The 21,455-nt window shown below is 35.3% G+C and overlaps 2 protein-coding genes across 2 annotated transcripts; one reads left to right on the top strand and one right to left on the bottom strand.

Moving 5' to 3' along the window:
• Window positions 1-351: 351 nt before the first annotated feature.
• Window positions 352-5,663, top strand: LOC132622024 (ATP-dependent Clp protease proteolytic subunit 3, chloroplastic). Its single transcript, XM_060336531.1, has 5 exons — window positions 352-767; window positions 1,649-1,763; window positions 2,067-2,242; window positions 4,975-5,070; window positions 5,173-5,663. The coding sequence occupies exons 1-5, from the start codon at window positions 471-473 to the stop codon at window positions 5,467-5,469; spliced, it is 981 nt and encodes a 326-aa protein (XP_060192514.1). The 5' UTR covers window positions 352-470; the 3' UTR covers window positions 5,470-5,663.
• Window positions 5,664-6,143: 480 nt separating this feature from the next.
• Window positions 6,144-10,178, bottom strand: LOC132622164 (uncharacterized). Its single transcript, XM_060336708.1, has 4 exons — window positions 9,975-10,178; window positions 9,294-9,706; window positions 7,618-7,660; window positions 6,144-6,916 (listed from the first exon to the last, which is right to left on the bottom strand). The coding sequence occupies exons 1-4, from the start codon at window positions 10,096-10,098 to the stop codon at window positions 6,462-6,464; spliced, it is 1,035 nt and encodes a 344-aa protein (XP_060192691.1). The 5' UTR covers window positions 10,099-10,178; the 3' UTR covers window positions 6,144-6,461.
• Between the last annotated feature and the right edge of the window lie 11,277 nt (window positions 10,179-21,455).

Genomic DNA, 21,455 nt, shown 5'->3' with positions numbered 1-21,455 from the left:
TGGATCTGGATTTTGAGTTGAAATTTTAATTAATTTGAGTCATTTCAAAATTAGCTAACAGAATCACGCCACGCAATAAATAATTTTAATTATTTTAATTTTAGATAGGATCATTAAAAATAAGGGTATTTTAGAGCCAAAAGGTTGACGGCGGGGACATTTTTAGCTCGAAAAGTGGATGCATGGTATTATTCTACCAAAAATAATAATTCAAGGGGCATTTAGGCCCTTTAAAATAAAAACAAAGAGGTGTTATTCTTTCTAGACCGACCCCCCTCCCCCCAAAAAAAAAAACACATAAGTTTAAAAAGCAGAAAATATATTGTCGAAGTAAACATTTTTTTCCCTGGTGTAATTTATCTGTTAAAAGAAGTGAAAAATCAGTATTCAAGTCTCCCAGCCAAAAACCCCTAAAAGCAGAGACATAGACACAAGCAAAGCAGAACAAAAGCACAAAGTGTAGGAGATAGATGGAAGGAGGTTGTCTTACATTCACCACAGCCTCAGCACCAACAAGACCTTCAACATGTCTTCATTACAATTCTACTTTTCCCAAACAATTTCAAGCTAATTCCCTACCAAATACTATCACAAGAAGAAGAAGAAGAGGATTATCAATAAAAGCATCCAGCCACAACTTTTCTACACTATCCGGGAATTGGGATGTTTCCAGTTACACAAAAACGCCTTCTTGGTTGCCCAGATTTGAAGAACTTGATACCACCAATATGCTTCTTCGTCAAAGGATTATCTTCTTGGGTTCTCAGGTTAGTCACTGATTTAATAAAGATTTGGTGTTCAAAATTTGAACTTTGTATTAATTGACTGTATGATGATTATTTTTCTCATTGGTTCCGTATTAATCTGTTAATGTGACTCCATTCTGCTTAGCTTAATTAGTTTCAGGTTGTCAATATTCTAGTAAAGGTTTTTTCTTTTTTCTTTTGGGGTTTTCTAATTCATTATGTGTAATCAAGATTTGAACTTTGTACGTGGTTTCTTTGATTAGTCATGTATGAATTAGTTTTTTATTTTTCCCGGGTAGTCACTAATTTAATAAAGAGTTTATTTTTCGGTTTTGCTAATTCACCCTTTGTAGTAAACATTTAGACTTTGTATGTGGTGTCTTAATTGACCATATGGTGATTATTTTTCTCATTGGTTCCGTTGTAATCTGTTAATTTACCATTAGATTGCCACTATTCTAGTAAAGATTTGATTTTCTGTTCTTTTTGGGTTTTCTAATTCTTTCTGTGTAATCAAGATTTTAACTTTGCAAGTGGTTTCTTTAATTGGTCATATGGGGATTCGTTTTCTTTCCCTGTCCTGTTTAATTTGTTAATTTCACTGCAGCTTCCTTGTTTTAATTAGTATTGCTTGGAGAGTATGTCACTGCAAGGATATTTTCTTAGGTAGGTTTTTCATGTTTGTTACCAGTCCACGCTATTCTATTGGCCAAACAGATAGCTTTTGGTTCTGCACGAACATACTTTCACTTGATTTCTTATTGAATGGCCAGTGGATGATATGTTATATATGATTGATTGCTTTGTGTTTAGAACTTGGCAAAGATAAAACAATCTTATATTTCAATCATAGAACTATGGAGTTGTTTCTAACACTTGGGAAATTATTTGTTGATGAACAGGTAGACGATGTTACTGCAGATTTTATTATAAGCCAGCTATTATTTCTTGATGCAGAAGATGATAAAAAGGACATCAGATTGATCATTAATTCACCTGGTGGTTCAGTAACTGCTGGTATGTCTAAATGGTTCGTTTACCTTGGTTGCACATGATGTTATCCTTTTCTTTGCTCACTTAAAACTTTGGTATTTGTTAAGGTGACATAAAACTGATATAATGTATTGTTAACTTGAACAGTGAATTTCTGCTCCTTTTTGTTTCTTAGTTATGCAGAAAGGGCTAAGTAATTGCTTGTTAGATACTTTTTTGGCTTCTGAATTTTAGATAGCGATTAGCAGGAGATTTCTACTCTCTAACACTTCTTGCCCACTGGGCTAATAGAAACTGAAACACAAACTGATTTATTATTTTTGTTAGGGATGGGAATCTATGATGCTATGAAAATGTGCAAGGCTGATGTTTCTACTATCTGCATGGGATTGGCTGCATCCATGGGTGCATTTCTCCTAGCCTCTGGCAGCAAGGGAAAGAGATACTGCATGCCAAACGCCAGAGTGATGATCCATCAACCACTTGGAACCTCTGGTGGTAAAGTATGTGCTTATACTTTGCCTGACTCAACAATTATATGATAACCTACAATAATGTTTTCCTTTGGCTTGACACTTTTTTGAGAGAAACCTAAGTTATGCAAGGGCTTGTGATGGTTCAACTATGATTTACTTTTAATTGCTTGCTGGTTGGGCTGCTTTTCTGAAGCTTTTTGAATTTCCTTACTACACATACACAAATATCCAAACACAAAAAGGCCTTTCTTGCCAGAAGATTTTTTAATGAATTTGAGCCTGCTTGGATGAGCTTATAACTTATGGCTTTTGGCTTATTTTTGTTACTTTGGCTTAATAACAAGTGCTGAAAAGCACTTTTTTTTTAATCTTATCCAAACACTACAAAAGTGCTTAAAAGCGCACCCTAAAACAAGCCAATCCAAACGGGCTCTTTCTTGCCTGGAGGGTTCTAATGGAAAATATTGTACCTTATTACGCCAAGGCATCACTTCATATTTTACTCTCTGATTCCTGAACAATTTTCAACATTGGAGTTCGGTTATCTCTGGAGACAAATGTTGTTCTGATTTTTTTGAAGCTCTGGTCTCTTTTTTTTTGTTTTTTGGTGTCACATCACAGCCGCCAAAATCATTCTGTTTTTTTCCCCTTCCTATTCTGCAATTCAATAAGTTAGTCCTATCAAATTTGGAACATGCAGTCCTATCAAATTTGGAACATCCTTATTTTTTAGACTCACTGGTTGTCCTGCTTGTTAGTATTATCCCGTTCTATTCAATTTATTTCTTGAACATATCATGAGTCACATATCTCATCGATGGCAATGAGTTATATCTGAGGTCGCTACATCTAACTTTTGATATGTTCATTCAATTGTGAATAAATGTGTGATTAATACTAACGTGACCGGTTGCAGGAATGTTTCAAAAAGTGTTTGGCATATAGTTAATAGTTTATTGGTCTAGTTAACTTATTCCCCTAGATGCAAAAATATGTTAGATCCTCTCTCTCGCCTTTCTCCTCCCACCTCTCTCTATGTCCCACGGTCAAAGTATCTGTGGTTGTCCACTCGAAATGGGGTTAAAGCTTTTGCTTTACATTTTATGTTAGTAATGGGCATATGCACATACAACATGCGTGACATAGCGAGTATTCAGGCTTCATGTTGAGCTTTCATTGGTCATGTTTAAATTTAGACATCCAAGCTAGTATTCCTCTGTATGAGTAAGACTGGAGTTCAATCACATTTATACCTGATGTCTTGAACTTATCTCTATCGCTACTCAACTTTGAATTGGTTATGTCAGATTCTTTAGCAGCTTCAGGACTTACTTGGAACACTGGCTATCTTGTCAAAAAGGAAGATACAACATAAATCTCGTGTGTGTTTTATAATAATATTTTGGCTAGCCTAGCTAATGGTAGTTCATTTAATAAATTAGATTCAGATGCCACAGAGAGTACAGATGTGATTTATGGATTCATTTGCTTATTTAATAGTAAATATTTGTCTTATGCTCTATGAGTACTTTGGTCCAATGCCAGAAGCTTGGTTGAGTGGTATTGTTGGACTTCTTTGGCAAGTGTCATCTTTATAGGAGACCTGAGAAAATGAAACCATAGAAAGCCTGTCAACTGAGCTAGGAAAATCTCTATATTAGGGATTATAGTTATCCTGTTCGTGCACACTTGTTGCTCACAATAAGATATGGATAGTGCTAAGTTTAGAGGACTCTGATTTTACACTATACAATTCTCCAAAACTAATTACCAAAATTCATTCGACTACAAGTCTACAACAATTTATATAACTAGTAGTGTCAATTATGTCTGACAAACTTCTATTAATTCTATGTTCAGTTCATCCGAAGTATATTTACCATGCCACCTCATGTGAAGGCTCGATTCCTTTGTTTGTGAGAAGCACATGAGAATTTGGACATGGAAGTACACACTGGTCTTACAAGTAATATTGAGTGATGAGTGTTGATCCAACAGGAAAGTGATGCCAATAAGCGTTAAGAATCTTAACCAAACGTTCAGTTTTTTTTTTTAAAAAAGAATCTTAAACAAACGTAAACATCCTTTGCTTGGTCAAAAGACAAATAATGAGGGAATTAAATCAATTATAAATTTAATTAATACCTTAGTGGTGATGATTGTAATGGTTCTGAAATCCAAGTGAGTCAAGCCTCGACTATTATTTTCTCCAATGTTGTACGCAACCAATTGCTTCTTTCACATCTTATTTACTTGAATTATTAACCTGATAGAGTGTCTTTTTAAGTTGTTTATAGGCCTATCTTAGCCTATTCTATTTATGTTTATGAGGATATTGCTAATGAGGATGCATTAAGCTCAAGACCTAATTAGCGTTGCATAAGGCAATTAGGTATGCGTCTATCCTTATTACTTTGCAAGTCAGTTCGCTTAGTGAACTCAGTGGCCTGATCTTACGCTATTTATCTTAGTTCTAACCCACCGTCTGCTAACATTTTGATGCAACAATAATTTATTTGAGTGAGTTATGCCACCACATGTCATATCAATAAATGTTACTAATAAGCTAATGTCTCTTTGCTGTTCGTGTTTCAAGTACGTCGGTTTCCATTGTTCTAGCGTGCATCTTTCTTAGTTTTATTGCTTTTTTGTTCTTTTTTTCCCTCATTAATCCAGATATTCTTCATTTTTGTCATTAGCACATTGGTATGTGTCTATCAAATAATTTTCACAATACTGTTTATATGACGTTATTCTAGGCAACAGAGATGAGTATACGGATCAGAGAAATGTCATACCACAAGATTAAGCTGAACAAAATACTATCAAGATGTACTGGCCAGCCTTTAGAAAAGGTGATTATTTAGACACTGTTTCTTCCTGTAAATGAATTTTATTTGTCCAAATTAGCCGAGTTAATTCTTATTTCTTTATATCCTTTCATTTTTTTTTTCTAGGTTGAAGTAGATACTGATCGCGATAATTTCATGAATGCTTGGGAGGCTAAGGAATACGGGCTGGTTGATGCTGTTATAGATGATGGCAAACCAGGATTGGTAGCACCCATTACAGATGGCACCACGCCTCCACCAAAAACACGAGTTTGGGATCAGTGGAAGATCGAAGGCACCAAGAAGGCAAGGAAAATGGGTTTGCCTTCTGAAGAAAGGATATTGCAAAATGGTTATGCGGCTAGTCCAGATGATGAGCAAAGGAGCAATGAACAGAAAGATGAACCTCCCAGTCCTCTATAGTGTATTGGGGGATAAATGTTCCCTTGAACAGATGTACTAAGTCGTATTGAATTTGAGATGTCTGTCTTGAGGATTCATTGTAGATTATTAATTTTTATATTATGCTCGAGGTCAGTTGAGCCTTCTGTTGTACCAATATCTCCTTTTAGTATTTGAATTGGTCTTTATCATAAAAGAGAACATTTGAATTGGTACTTCTGTAGTGGATTTACATTGCTTCACTTTACATAGCAATCACATCCTTTAGGTCTCTTGGTAGAAAACAGCTTGAATTGCACATTGGCCGTGTTCTGTTAAGAAGTCACTCCAATTTGCACAATAATAATTGTTAGCAATTTCTGGCTTAATTATCCTTCATGGTTGGTGATCTCTTGGGATCAACTCCATTCACCTAATTAATGACGTGAAATCTTCTATAATTAGCCAAAGAAAGAATTTTACTAATATATTTATTATTAATGTATTAATATTTTTGTAACAACTCTGGAATTTAAAATTGGTTAGTATTGTTGTCAAACATATATATAATTCTTATTTTTCTAAATAAGAATGATTAAGATCAGCTTATATGCTCCTACCTATATTGATTATTCCTTTAAGGAAAATTCTTTGTACCATCAATCAAAGCAAATGAAGGTCTCTTCCGCATTTCTTTTCTTCTCCAACAATAGGTAAATGTCAAATATAAGGTGCTTGACTTGAAAATATTCGATGCATTTACAATACAGTAATCATCTTTCCCGTCATACAAACTTTTACAGTTTTCTGTATCTCTTAGATAAAAAGTGCAACAATGAGATAAATAAAAGGAGAATATCAGAAAAGAGGATGATATACAGCAAGAAAGCCTGCAAAATAAGAGGACATGCCAACAGAGCTATAGCTTTATCCTCGGCCTGCATTGTCAGTCAACTGAACCTAAAAGCAATGTAGTGGCTTCTCTATCAATTATTTCAAAATTGAAACATTCATCCCTTAAATACCACAAGTTCTCAGATAGAGTTGACCGTGTCGCTGCTTTCACTGTCACTGCTACTGCTTGCACTATCACTTCCACTCCCACTCCCGCTCCCACTCCCACTTCCACTGCTGTCACTTCCACTACTACTGCTAGAACTTGAAGAATGATCCTCTTTTACCTCTGCATTTACCTGAGCTCTAAGTTCTTCTGCAGCATTGCGGCCCTTATCCTCATCATCATCACTTACATCTACATCAGCTATCTCATCATCCGTATCATTTTGGTGTGGGATATTAATATCAATGCCTGTATCGATTTCTTGTACAGTAATATTGCCACCATTGGCCGCTGTAGTATCATCCTCGTCATCATTCAGTATATCCAATTGTTCATCCAGGTCATCATTGATCATGTCTGGTGACGCAGTTGGCTGATTTGCATGTGAAGATGGATATTCAGCAATCTTCTCATTTTTGGATCTTGAATCTAGAAGAGAGAAGAAGAGTCAGCTACCACAATAATAGGGATGAACCACGGATAAGGAATCAGAAATTTCAGGGTTCCTTTAAAAGGGAAGCTGGCCTGTCCCATAAATGATGCAGATTAAGACAACCACTGAACAAAATGAAAAGGTCAGTGGGAGCGCAACAGCTTAGCCATTGATCAATCAGAACAAATGCAAAATCATTTTCCAGGTAGAAACAGATGAAATGTGTGCAACTTAATTCAAACAAACTACAGATTAGAAAGGGAGAAAAACTCAAATCAAAATATTGCATTGCGGATAATATATGATACAATCTTTCCTAAACTTTGAGAGCCAAATGGCAGAGAATAAATTCGACACAACTCAACTCTCAAGGTATCTTCTTCTTGGTCAAGCTAGGCCCTTGAATCTTTAGGTTCTATCCTAATAAGTCCATGGTCAACTGCAATTCCATTCTAAGTTGAGACCATATACACAGTTTCAATGTTAAAATGGAAAACTAATTCCGAAGATCTGAGTGATCTTTTATACACTTCTCATCTCATTCTGCCCCTGCATTTCCAATCTGTGTCGAATAACCACTTATGCTCCTTCATTGAATAAATTCAACCAAACATAAGGTAAACACCCCCCTCAAAAAAAAAACCCTTCTTCCCTATTTTTTCAGTTTAACACCAGCGCAGAGTTTGAGAAAACATACCTGAACTTCTAAAATCACCAACTTTGATTCGTTCCACCTCAACCTGAACAAGCATTAAACAGAAAAGTTTGAGATATTGGTGCAATAGTCAAAACTACAAAGAATATGGAAACAGACAAACTAATCATATTAGAGGTTGATGAGACACATCAGACAGCAGTGTAGGCAAGAAAGGAGTAAATTTTTTTATCTGTAGCCTGTAAAATTCACAACAGCAGGCCAAGTACCAAATGAATGAGATACAATGTATATACTAGCATTTCTGGCACTACAATCATCTGAAGACAATTTCATGAACTAAGTTACACAAGTTCAAGCAAGATTGAAACAAGAAAAATCTGTCACTTCAACATGTCAGGCTGCACTTTTAAATTAATGGTGACAACAGTTGTTGGGCCATAGGCAATGCACCCATTGACTCCAGACCCCACATTTTCTGTTTGTTATGTTGAAACAAGAAGAATGGGTGGAGAGAAGGTACCAACATGTGCAGGATAAACACTTTGCCAAGTACTACGATATAACAATAGGAAGCAGCGCATCAAAGACCCAGCATCTAACATTCCATCAAAATGTGTAACTACAACAATGCACTCTTGGGGGCAATGATATATCACATTTGGGAAGCTAGGAACAGCAAGCAATTCAAGGGGAAAACTGTACAGATAGAGATAGTTGCAACACAGATACAGAAAGAGATTAAAGAAAGAATAGATCAGGTTAAAGCAGTGTTATCAAAAGCGAAAAGCGCTCTAAGGTCAGCTGGGGCTTTAAGCGCAAAGCGCAAATAAAGCGCGGGCTTTAATGAAAAAAGGCGCAATGGTGCAAAAATACAGCTATATGTATGTTTAGTCCAAGACAAATAATAATAAGCATGAATAACAAATATCCGGACAAAGAAACTGTAAAAACATTACGATAAAGTGAAATACCAATTATCTAGTATCACCTCCTTCAAGAGAGACTCATTAGCAAGGAAAAGTATGTCTTAGAGCCTTGATGATGACACTGAAGCGCAGAAAAAGCGAGGCGAAGCACTCAACATGATTTGAGCCTTGCTTAAGGGCTTAAGCGCGCCTTTGACAACACTGGGTTAAAGGTTCCAAGAAAGCTAGAAATTGTAGTTTTTTGATTCAGAAATTTTGTAACTAGTTGTTTCTTCTGCTTGAGGCCTGTGTGGTGCAAATACCCTTCATAGAAGGTGGTTTAATCCTTGAGGTGCTCTTAGGTGTATAGTTTTGTTTGTCTATGGTAATATTTCACAGTTTATTACTAAAAAACAATGCATCCAGTCAAGCAGACATATATATAGCCATATGTCCTTTCTTCTGCAATGCAGAAGCATAACAGGCAACAGTGCAAGTAAAGGTAAAGTGTGCTTTCATTCCATCCGGCTCAGTTTAGCCTTTTAAAATTATGGGAAGTGTCAACATGAGAACTGAAGTTGGAGAATCAATTAAGTAATTCTTTCACTGATCTTAACAGTGGCACAAAGCAAAGGCATACAGGTTGAAGCTTACTTTTTAAAAAAAAAAAAAATCATGGGCAAACTTACTTTCATCTTTTATCACATTGTAATTAAGCTAAATAAGCTCTGAGATTGAATAAAGAAAAATGTGATATTGCAGTCCTAAATAAACTAGAAAAAAGTGAAAGTAAGTTTGCATAGAACTCACTGGTACCGCAGGAACTGGAGGCTTATTTAGAGAATGAAATCTAGCCCCTTTTTCAACTGGCGGTGAACTCGTCTCTGCAGGCATTCCAAATGGAGCAGGCGCAGGAGCAGGAGCAGGAGCAGGAGCAGGAGAAGGAGCAGAAGCAGGTGCAGGTGCTGCTGCCGCAGCGGATTCTCCAAGGGGACGATTATACCTCAACCGCTTAACAGCGGTATGTAACCGCTCCAACCGAAATGACTCACCATCAAAGAAAAGAACAGCATCATTTTCCTTGTAATCTTCACTACTGCCATCAAAGGCAACCTTGGGTTTACCAGGCTGGTTATTTTGAAATTCAACAGAAATCCTGTTGTCCTTGGTCTTGTGTAGTTTTCCAGGTTTGTTTTTATCAATTGAAGCTGGTTTAAATTCATCTGGAGAAATGAAAAACAATTGTAAGGCGAGACAAAATCTAACTATTCAAATAACAATAACATCAGGATAGTACCAAACAAATCTCATCCTTGGCCATTCATACAACATGACCAACTAAAAACACAGCTATCTCAGCAGTTTTGGCTAAAGGTTGATCTAAGATTTGAAGACTCAGCATGAGTAACTATCTTTAAAAGAATTGAAATATAAAAATATAAGGTTTCATAGCCAATTAGAGTTTATTGATGTAGAGTAGACAAGACATACAGCGTAAAGTACAGAACTTGGAGGAAGGTTGATGGTCTTTGAAGGAAGAACCTAAGCTCAAATTGTACCACCGATCTGGCTCTGGCGCTGTACTTGGCTCCTCTTTCTTGTTTATGTTTGCCATTTTTATCGGAGATGAAAACGTTTGGGTTTCTTTCCCACTTGAACACTTCTCTATTTCGACACCGACAAGGAACAATTAGGGCTCCAACATGTTACATGCTTAACAAACGTCAAAGGTAAAACTTTATTTACCCCAAACAAAGTAATTACTCTATGATATTTATTTTCATACACATATTTATCCATTTAGTATCATTCCGTCCCAAATTACTTGTCGCGGTTACTAAAAATAGTTTGTCTCATTGTAATTTTAGAAGTTCAAGACATAATTAATCATTTTTTTTTCCTTTTGGCCCTTAGTAAAATTTTGTGATGACATACAAATACAGTAAACATTTAATGAAAGATTATAACTTACACATAAATAAGAATAAAGTAGGTCAAATACTCCTCCTAATTAATATTTCTTAAGGAGCGTGAAAAATAAAAAAAACAACATATAATTTGAGACAAAGAAAGTTTTTTTTTTTTTGTCTCACTTAAATTTATGACTATTAAAATTATTTAATTTGTAAATATCGATCCTCCCAAGTTAAGGGTAAGGTCTCAGTACACTCTATGCTCTCTAAATTTCACCTGGTGGGATTATACTAGGGAGCTGTTTGGATATGATTTGAAATCATGAGATGAAATCACGAGATGAAATCATGTTTGGACATGCAATTTGAATTTCTGAAGTTGTATTTTTTCTTATAGACATAAAAACCCCACAAGTTGTGAAAACCATTAAAATTTTCCCAATTCTTATATAATCTTACCAAATGAGCAAGTCATAGTTCATAACAAATTAATACTCTGCTGGAAGGCCTTTCTAAAAAATACAACATTAATCGATCAAACTTTAGTTTAATAAAATGGAAATTTGAACATGAGTTGTAGTGTAACTAATCTTTAATATAATCCTCCTCCTCCCACATGATTGGTAAGAGTAAATTTGTTATAAATATACTACCAACTTGTAGATCTTTTAATATTTGATATAAATGGTTGGTAAACATGATTGGTAAATATATCTACCAACTTATGGATCTATTTTTACACAATATAAACTTATGGATCAACTTTTACATTTATATTTTTTGAAATCATGATTTCAAATCCCAAATTATGCCTTTTGGATGATTTGGATTTCATCTCATGAGATGAAATCAGAAATGAAATCGCATGTCCAAAGGCTGATTTCATCTCAGATGAGATGACCTGTCCAAACGCCTACTAGGTATGTTGTTGTCGTAAATATCAAGTGCAAATAAACATTTTTATCCTAGACAGACTGGTCCTGCGGCTTGGTTTGATTTAATTTTTGTTTAAAAGAAAATTAAATCAATTAAGTTAGTTTTTAAATATTTAAGCTAAACGATCAAATATAATACAAATTTATTAATTTCGATTGCTGGGGCACTGGCAAAATTTCATGTTCTCTCCATTCTATTCTTCGGTGGGCATGGTATGACAATGACTGAATAACTTTCTTTAATTACAAATTAAATATTGGCATTGTTGTGGGTGTGTTTGATCCCAACTGCGCTGCTGCACCTCATGGTTGATTTGTTGATATTGAATGGTCACAACATGCACATCTGTTACTTAAATACCTTAACCATTTCCTAATTGAAAATATATTCTTGTACCTCTTTTTTTCTATAGGAAGAAGGTTCAAATTTGCTTTAGAACTTTGTAAAATGGGTTCAAATTTATCTTTTGTTAATAATTTGGAGTTAAATATATTCATTCTTTACAAAACTAATCCAGATATGTCCTTGTTAACTAACGTCAGAATCTTTCCAACACATAGACCATTACAAGGGAAAATTGTCAAATTTACCTTTGAACCATGTGAAATGATCAAGATTTACTTTGAAGAAGGGGGGTCAATATTCTTGTGGCAGCAACATTCTGTTTTTCAACATTCAAAACCTCAAATAGCGAGGTCGTTTTCCACCAAACTCAAGTTAACCACCCTCAAGCCTCAAATCAACCCAACAAATGATCAATTGCACCACCATGTTGAATTTTTTCATGTGCCATAAGCTCCATCGACACAACTCAAGCAATAATCCTTCTAAGATCCTCAATAACGATGCCAAAGTTCTACATCAACTTTATATTAAACAACCCTGGGTACATGGTATTTAAACTTGTAAATCATTTTTCAGCAATATTTTGGCAATCTAGGTTATACTGGTTGAGGGTCGGTGGTCTTGGATCAGAAGAGGCAAAATGGTGACATGAAAAGTGATAAAGATGAAGGTGTAAGAGAGATCATCTGAATCTGGTGATTTTTATATGAAATTTTATGTATTCTTTCTATGAATGTCATCGGGGTAAAGCGGTGGTGGAATAACGAAGGTCTTCAAGTGGTGCTTTTGAGAGTGAAGAGAGTCAATTGCTATGTTGATGGTTGATCTAGCGTGATGATATATGATGCCTGGAAAAAATGAAATGTACATAATCACAAAAGTTTAGGGGAAAATTTGGACATTTTCTCTTTTTTTAATAACCATCTGGTATTCGAAATTCATTGACTCGACTAATCCATATTTATATCGAGTAAGGCTCATTAAAGGGAAAATGTTTCCTATTAAGATTTTTTTATTCCTAGAACTCAAGCTTAAAACTTCTAGTTAAGAGTGGATTATCCATCACATCCTTTGATGGTTCTTGTACTTCTCTAAGTTCACTTAGGCCTCATTTGTTTGCACTTAATGGAGGTCTGAATCTTAATCATTTAGATTCAGCCCATTAAGTGCAATTGTTTTTAAGGTCTGAATTTTAATTATTCAGATTCAGCCCATTAAGTGCATTTGTTTCGTTTCCTTATAAAACCTCTTAATGGATCTGAATAGGTCTGAATAAATCAGATCCATAAGAGAGTCTTATTCCATTCAGACTCATTAAAATAATTTCACGCCTCTGCCGTCTCTTATCAACCAAAAATTTCGCTCCTCTACCTTACTTTTCTCAACCAAAATACCATTTTTTTCCTCTTAAACTGGTAATTTTTCATAATCTTTATGAGTATTTTGTACATTATTTTTTATATTCACAATATTTTTGAGTGCATTGCCTGCTGCATTTTTTTGTTGCCCTATTTATGAAAAAAGATTGAACTTTTTGCTCAAAGTAATAAGGAACTTTATTTTCTGGTTTTAAGGTTGTGTTGAGAATAGTACCGTGATAGAAATTTATGGGTTTGGGGCTATCATATCTATGAAGAATGATGAAGTGTTCATTAAAAAACAGTTTGGACGCTCGCTTGATGTTGTGTTCAGTATATTGTTAATGTGTTGAGTAATAATGGACTGGAATAGCTTTCTCATCCTAGCAAATCTTTTGTGGGTGGACAACCTGGGAGTCCGGAACCAAAATGACCCTAAAAAAAATCTTTTGAACCAAAATAAACCCCCCCCCCCCCCCCCCAAAAAAAAGGTGATATAAGTACCTATAGCGCAGTAATTTACTGCGCTAAATGACTTAACCGTAATGGCGCGGTTAAGTCCTTTAATGCGGTAAAATACTGCGTTATAGAAACAGTAAAAAAAAAATGGCCAACTTTATTTTTTGCAACACTTTAGTGTTTTTTTTTCATACTTTGACCAACGATTAGTCGTATGTCAAGACTCTGAAACGTCAATATTTTATATAGAACCTGATTTTTTTTCTGCGTACAATAATGTAGGCTCAATACATCAAGGATACGTAAACGTTCGAATCGTTATTTTAGGGGTTGAAAAGGTGCCCAAAGTAAGTTTTGCTTGAAAACTTTAGGTTTAAGTGTTCTATATGCATAGACGTCCATTTTTGTTTGAAGACTTGTTGTCATTAGCTTAAATTTTTTTATTTTTAGGGTTTAGATTTAAGTGTGTTATTTTTTAAAGCGTAACTTTATTTTGAATATACGCGATTTTTTGGGCTCGGATGTCCGATTTACGCAATTTTTTTTTTTGCAACATATTCGAAATAAAGTTACACATTAAAAAACAACACACTTAAGGAACACTTAGTGTTTTTTTTCCATAAAAAGATCGCAACATCTTATTTTAATAAATCTTTTCTTTGCAACATTTAGTGTTTTTTCCATACTTTGACCAACGATTAGTCGTGTGTCAAGACTCTGAAACGTCAATATTTTATATAGAACCTGATATTTTTTTTCTGCGTACTATAATGTAGGCTCAATACAGCAAGGATACGTAAACGTTCGGATCGTCGTTTTAGGGGTTGAAAAGGTACCCGAAGTAAGTTTTGTTTGGAAACTTTAGGTTTAAATGTTTATTTTATAAGGTTTTGATTTAAGCGTGTTATTTTTTAATCAAAACATAAATTTATTTTGAATATAAATCTAATTCTAAAAAATATAGGGCGAAAAACTAGTTGTAAGGTGGTCAAACTTTAGATGGTCATAACTTTGTGCTGGGATGTCTGTTTTACGCGATTTGTTTTTTGGATCTTGTGTATTTTTTCGAGATCTACGCTGACAAACTGCCGCAAGACGGTTTGGCCAAGCCGATTTAAAAAAAAACACTTGTTATCCTATTCAATTTCAATTTTCCTTCAAATTGGCTTGAAGTTTTTAGTTTTCTTTACTTATGATATGATGATACGTAATAGATTTCAACGTAAAAATCTCGGGGCAATGTAGTTGTGAATGTCAATTTTACTTTTGTGGTTTTAATTTTTCAAGATAAAGCTGACTAATTTTCTGGACATATAAAGTTGACTAAAATAACCTTATAAAAATAGAACACTTAAATCTAAAGTTTTCAAACAAAACTTACTTTGGGCACCTTTTCAACCCCTAAAATGACGATCCGAACGTTTACATATCCTTGATGTATGGAGCCTACATTATTGTACGCAGAAAAAAATATCAGGTTCTATATAAAATATTGATGTTTCGGAGTTTTGACACACGATTAATTGTTGGTCAAAGTATGGAAAAAAACACTAAAGTGTTGCCAAAAATAAAATTGGCCAATTTTTTATTTTTTTTTACTGTTTCTATAATGCAGTATTTTACTACGTTAAAGGACTTAACTGCGCCGTTACAGTTAAGTACTTTAGCGCAGTAAATTACTACGCTAAAGGTACTTATGTCACTTTTTTTTTGTTGGGATATTTTGGTTCAAAAGGTTTTTTTTTTTTGAGTCATTTTGGTTGACTCGACAACCTTGCCTCTATGATGTAATTCATATATTAAAATTTGAAATTAAGAAAGGTCAAAGTCATAGATGGACCTCTGAACTTGTCCTGATTTTTCATTTAGACCCCCCAACTGAAACGTTGACCATCTGAACCCCCGAGCATAAGATAAACTGTGTCATTTGAACCCCTCGTGCCAGCTGGGCACATGCGTGCAGCTCACTTGCTGTGACATGAAAAAATAGACCAATAAAAATAAGCCATGTCAACAAAAAAAAATTAATTTTAAGAAAAAATAATTTTAAAATCTATTTAAATAATTTTAAAAAAAATCTGAAAAACCCAACCCATCCTCTCCGATAGCCCACTTCACCACTGCCACTGCAACTGCTGTTGCCGCCGCCGCTTCAAAATCTGTTTAAATAATTAAAAAAATGGTGTCGTTTTTCGTCGGAGATTTGTTTAAATAGATTCAGTAGCGGCGGAGGCAGCAGCGGCGGTGAAGCGGGCTATCGGAGAGGATGGGTTGGGTTTTTAAATTTTTTTTTAATTATTTAAATAGATTTTAAAATAGAATTTTTGTTAAAATTTTAAAAAAGAAAAAAATTGGTCTCTCACGCTCTGTCACAGCAAGTGAGCTGCACGCGTGTACCCCGCTGGCACGAGGGGTTCAAATGACACAGTTTATCTTATGTTCGGGGGTTCAGATGGTCAATGTTTCAATTGGGTGGTGTAAATGAAAAATCAGGACAAGTTCAGGATCCATCTATGACTTTGGCCATTAAGAAACATACGATTGAACTAAGGTCATGGCACTTCTTGTGTTTTTGGTGTTGTGAGCACCAATTGTAACCTTTTTTTTATTTGCACTTCAAAAGTATAAATTTATTTTACTGAAATGAGATTTTTATAATATTTTATTGATATAGTGTAATTTCACATGCACATTCAGATATTGAAAACAAACAGACTTAATCATTCAGTGTTCAGATCTAGAGACCACATCTTAATTTTCAGATGTGTATTCAAATTCAGACATCTTAATCTTAATGGAAACAAATGAGACCTTTGTCTCTTAAATTGTGCAGCATAGCTTTATTAGTCTTTTCTTCTGGACCTCTCTAAGTTCACTTAGCTTAATCGTCTTTTTTCTTGGACTTCTCTAAGTACACTTCGGCTCTTAAATTGTGCATAGCTTAACAGTCTTTTTCTTGGAATATTTTGGCAAAGACCGTTAAGTTTCATATACCCTTGTGTGCTTATTTTGGATAAAATTGCTATATACTTAAAGCACCAAATCAAAATGGAAAACATGTCCATTTCACATATCCTTTATGTACTTGAAGGACACTTACCTTCATGGCTTCATCTCATGGCAATCTCGCATAGTTTGCATATAACACATGGGCATAGCTGACACGTTGGTGCACACGAAGTTTCCATAAAAGAGAATCTAAAGTGTTTGATACAACCCAGCTAACCCAAATAATGTTTGTCAATTTTTCATAACTCACCTTGGTTTGACTTACATTAAATATTATATACATCTGATTAAAAAATGGAGAATATTGTACAGTGTATTATGATCACCGACCCCTTGCTTAAAATATCCACTAGGGCGGTTTCGAACATTATTAAAACTGTCAACCTTGTATAGAGATATGAAAAAATGTCATGTGCCAACCGCTACCAGGTACTTTCTTTTTCCTTTTAAATCATAAATCTTGAAACTCCCTTCATCTTATAAATAGCCAACCAAATTACACATATTCATTCATCAGTCTGAGTCTTAATTAGCCTTTGATTATATACATATCATCTTTAGCCATGGAAAAAGTACTCTTCTTTTCGTACTATACACTTCCATCTAATCTGTCTCTCTCTGATCCCAAATTGCTTCCTCTGAGAAGATCAAAGTGTAAAATTTCTGCTAGCCGTAATGATTCTTGTGATTGGGATTATAGGGGGAGATTAGTGGATGAAAGCATGATTATATTAAGGAAGAGAGTTCATGAGATGAAGGTAATAGAGAGAAATTATGAGCCACCAGCAGAGTGGATGGAATGGGAAAAACAGTGTTATGTTAGTTATGATGAGTTAATATGTAACTTAGTAGGGTGCATACAAATGCAATTGTTGAGAACAAGGCCCAGTTTGGCTCTTGGTATGTTAGTACTCCTCCTCATTAGTGTTCCAGCTTCAACGGCCATGATTTTCTCTCATTTCATCTATTTGGCCAGCGGCATCATATCAGCGGTTCATCTTGGTTGATTCGTTTTACTAATTAATCAGTTAGGAGTTGTACATATTTGATGGACATAGTGTAGTTTTAGTAATTGTATTTCGTATTAGCAAAGAAAATGCCCCTATATGTTGTAATGAAGAGTAATTAATGAATGCTTACACTATATCCTAAATTCCTAATGGTTGGCATGTTCGCTTACTTCAATTCCTCTCGATCGGCTTGGTAGAATGTCTATTTTAATTTTTGTTTGATTTAATGGTTACATAACTTTTGCCTTTATATACTAGCAATACATAATAGAGTGGATGCTTGGATAGTAAAAGAATCCCAAATTTAAATATATTCTAATTTGTATGAAAATGTTACTACGAAAACTTTGTACTGGGCCGTCTCAACAACATTAGGGACTTAAAGCCAAACTTCAAACAGAGGCCCTAATTTTTTAAAGGAAAGATCGTCATATATACAACAACAACATACCCAGTGTAATCCCAACCAGTGGGGTCCAGTGTAATCCCAAACAGTGGGGTCCAGTGTAATCCCAAACAGTGGGGTTTGGGGAGGGTAGACGGTAGACTGTAAGCAGACCTTCAACTCAGAGAAAAGCAAATCAAAGCAATCCGGAAAAAGAAATAACATAAGTAAAGAAGTCATGATAAAATACTAATTAAATAAAGCATGATAAAGTAGTCGGAAAAGAAGGAACGAAAAGGTCACCATATACATTTTTATTTAAAATGTACTTTTCTAGCTATTTTAGATGCGAAGTCATTAATTACTGTTTTATAATCGATTTGTTCTAATAATTCTTTTTCAATCGTTAATATAGCTAATCCAATCAATTTCTTTTGAGACATTGTTGATCTTAGATAAGATCTCATCAATTTTAATTTTGAAAAACTTCTTTCGGTTGAGGCAACAGTTTATATATTAAATACATCTTTAAAGAAAAAATGAGCCCCAAAAAGGAATTGATTTATTGGCCTTATAGTCGAGTCACCCCTGACTTTGTAGCAAAGTACATAAAAGAGAAAAGACACATTTCCCCCCAAAACTTGGCCGCACAACTCACTTTAGCAATTTAACTTTATGAATATTTATTTACCCCCTATTCTTGTTTGAGTTGAATTTAATTACCTCCTAAAAGGTGGCGTGGCAAAAAAACTTCCTACAAGCGAGTGAAGAGGGGGAAAAAAGAGCACAAAAACTGATACAAACTATACAGATGTCATCTTCTAATTGGATGGCATACAACTTTACTTAATTAACTAATTTTCTTAATATTTTCTTTCGATTTCAATATTTCTCTTTTATTATCCCTTTTTTTCCTTTTCTTCCTTTCTCTTACTTTCTTTTTTCTTTCTTTATTTGTATGCTCATTGCCATAGCCCATCCGAACAGTTCTTCCCAAATGGGTGAACTTAAAAGGTCAAGAAAATTAAATTAATCCTCCCTCCATATTCAATAGTAGCTTCAACTTTCTCACTTTCCATGGCTGAATATTGAATCCGAAATTGCAGGGAGTTGTGGGAAGGGGAGGGCAATTTGGTAATTTTTAAAAGAGAGAAGGAGTGGGAAAAGCGTTGGAAATTTTGTTAAGAAGCAAAAAAGGAACCCAGGTTTAGTTTGGTGAAGGTGAATCAGAAAGTGTGGTTATGGAGCCTTTTGGGATGACTGAAAAAGGGGAATTCAGTGATGATATTTTAAATAATTTACAATTGGTTCAGATGGAGAATGGGTTTTCAGTTTTATCATATACAAACGCAACAAGATTTAGGAATTGAGAGGGGTAAGTTGCAGAAAAATCAGCAGTAATGGTGGAGAAGGAGGGGGGTTGAAGAAGAAAGGTAGCCATTATTGTTGATGGAAGAAGAAAGGTGGAGAAAGAAAAAGAAAAGATAGAAAGAGAGAGAGAAAGAAGGAGGAGGAGGAAGAGGAAGAGAAAGAGAAAAGAGAGACTACCTGACGTGTTAATGACGTGTCGTTGAGGTGATGCGCGTGTATAGCACCTTCCAACCATGAAACTGGTATTGCAAGTATAAGGTGGTATTTAATTAACTTAAAAGTTGTTTAAGGGGGTAAATTAACGTCCGTTAAGTTAAATTGCTAAAGTGAGTTGTGCGGCTAAGTTTAGGGGGCGAAATAATGTCTTTTCTCTAAATAAAATATGGGTGACTTATTGTGACGACCCGTCCGATCGTTATTTAATATTTCGTGAACCCATGTCCAATCTAGGTCGAGAGTCATAAGTAATAAGCTCCATGATGTGTTTGAAGGGTTAAGAGTGGAAAAAATCAATTTCGGAAAGAATTAGAAATTGCGGGCCAAAGAGAGGAAGCGGACAGCTATAGCGATCAGTGCACCACCATAGCAGCATACCGACCGCCGCAGCGGTCCACACGAGGCAGTGGTCCCCTTTTCTGTTACTTAGTTTATTTTCTCTCCTTTTCCTATAGGAAACTCCCAAGGGCTGCTCCTAGGGTTCCATATGAAAGAAAAAACCTTGACACTAGGAAAAAAAGAAACCTTTCTAGTTTCCTCCCCACCATTCTCTACGAATATTGTCGCTCATGGGTTCGGATGAAGGCTAAGAAGATGAGCAATTCGTGGAGATTCAATTAGTTGTTCGTCAACAAGGTAGGTTATGGTTTACTTGTGTTAGACTTTGATTAGCGAATCGTATATACTTTTAGAGTTGACGGGAGACTACATGATTAGGTCTTCGGACATGGAGTTTGGATGGACATACTCTTTAATGTGACTAAAATATTGTGTAAATGATAACTAGGGTAATAATAAGTTATTATTAATAGAAAGTGTTGTTATCACTGAGGGATACTTCGTATTTAATTTATGCAACCCTAGAAATGGGTGATTTCCGTCTTTATACCCGATTGTATTGAATATTCACATGGCTGTCTTCCTTGGAAACAAGAGATTTGTATTGAAAGAACTATATGTTAGATTGGCACTCCACCCATCAAGGGCATGATGTATGATTGGTTTGGTATATTGCATCGTTGCATTGCATTGCATGGTTTATGAGGAAATACTTGTAGCAGGCAAGGCTGAGTGTAGGCTTTGTGTTATCTGGTCTTGTGGCCGTTGAGTTGAATACGTGGAATATATATATGATTTGGATCCGCGTCCAAGGTTTGTTCCAGAATGGAGGTTTGTGCTCGGTCCAAGGAGTGAATCCGGAACGAGTGGTACATGGACACCATGGGTCCTCTGCAGGTCATGACTACTGAGCAATGACATCAGATAGCATGTATGTACAGTGTGTTTGGGCCCTTGCATCGCATTTTGCATTTCACTACATCTCATATTTCTATGATATACATGTGTGTACTACTGTCGTTGATATTGCATATTCATCTTTATGTTTTCGTTGAGAGTCTGGGTGGAAAGGCGACTAATATAAGATAAGTATAGTAGCGGATTGTCAGATAGTGATCCATTTCCCTAGGTGCATCGTATTGTAGTAAGTAATTTGAGTAGGTGAACTCTACGAACATAAAGGGTAGAAGGTAGAGTATACGACGAGCGTGGAGACAGGAGTGAATAGGTTGGATGGAAGGGAGGGAACGATCATGAGTAAGTAGAATGCCCATAATTCTTGAAAATAAAAGAAGTGAACAGCGAGAGTGGGAAGGCAAGTTATGAGGATGTAATAACCTTTATTTAGAATCTTGAGTTTCATTGACTTATCTTCTTATCTTATTGACTTTATATTGTGTCGCGTGAACTAATCTTAATCGACCTATGATGCTTACCAGTACATGTGGTGTATTGATACTACTCTTGCTACGCCCTTTCTGGGTGTAGATGTGTTGCAAGTCTTAATTGAAGTTTCGCCGTGGGGATTTTCCTGACATTCTCCTACAACCTCGCTTATCTCACTCCCGGCGAAGGCTGTGTCATTTTTTTTTGTCTTCCTGTACTATAGGAGCTCTTGTACCTGTCTAGAC

Source organism: Lycium barbarum, chromosome 12, assembly GCF_019175385.1.
Source record: "Lycium barbarum isolate Lr01 chromosome 12, ASM1917538v2, whole genome shotgun sequence".
Classification (NCBI taxonomy): Eukaryota; Viridiplantae; Streptophyta; class Magnoliopsida; order Solanales; family Solanaceae; genus Lycium; species Lycium barbarum.
The sequence above is the reverse complement of the archived record's forward strand: the minus strand, read 5'-3'. Positions and strand labels throughout refer to the sequence as shown.

Coding starts and splice junctions, on each gene's coding strand:
- LOC132622164 (XM_060336708.1), bottom strand. CDS start 10,098: ATGGCAAACATAAACAAGAAAGAGGAGCCAAGTACAGCGCCAGAGCCA. Junction 9,707..9,974: donor CAAGTTCTGTACTTTACGCT/GTATGTCTTGTC, acceptor TCATTTCTCCAG/ATGAATTTAAACCAGCTTCA. Junction 6,917..7,617: donor TGGTGATTTTAGAAGTTCAG/GTATGTTTTCTC, acceptor TCTCTCTTCTAG/ATTCAAGATCCAAAAATGAG.
- LOC132622024 (XM_060336531.1), top strand. CDS start 471: ATGGAAGGAGGTTGTCTTACATTCACCACAGCCTCAGCACCAACAAGA. Junction 768..1,648: donor TTATCTTCTTGGGTTCTCAG/GTTAGTCACTGA, acceptor GTTGATGAACAG/GTAGACGATGTTACTGCAGA. Junction 5,071..5,172: donor CTGGCCAGCCTTTAGAAAAG/GTGATTATTTAG, acceptor TTTTTTTTCTAG/GTTGAAGTAGATACTGATCG.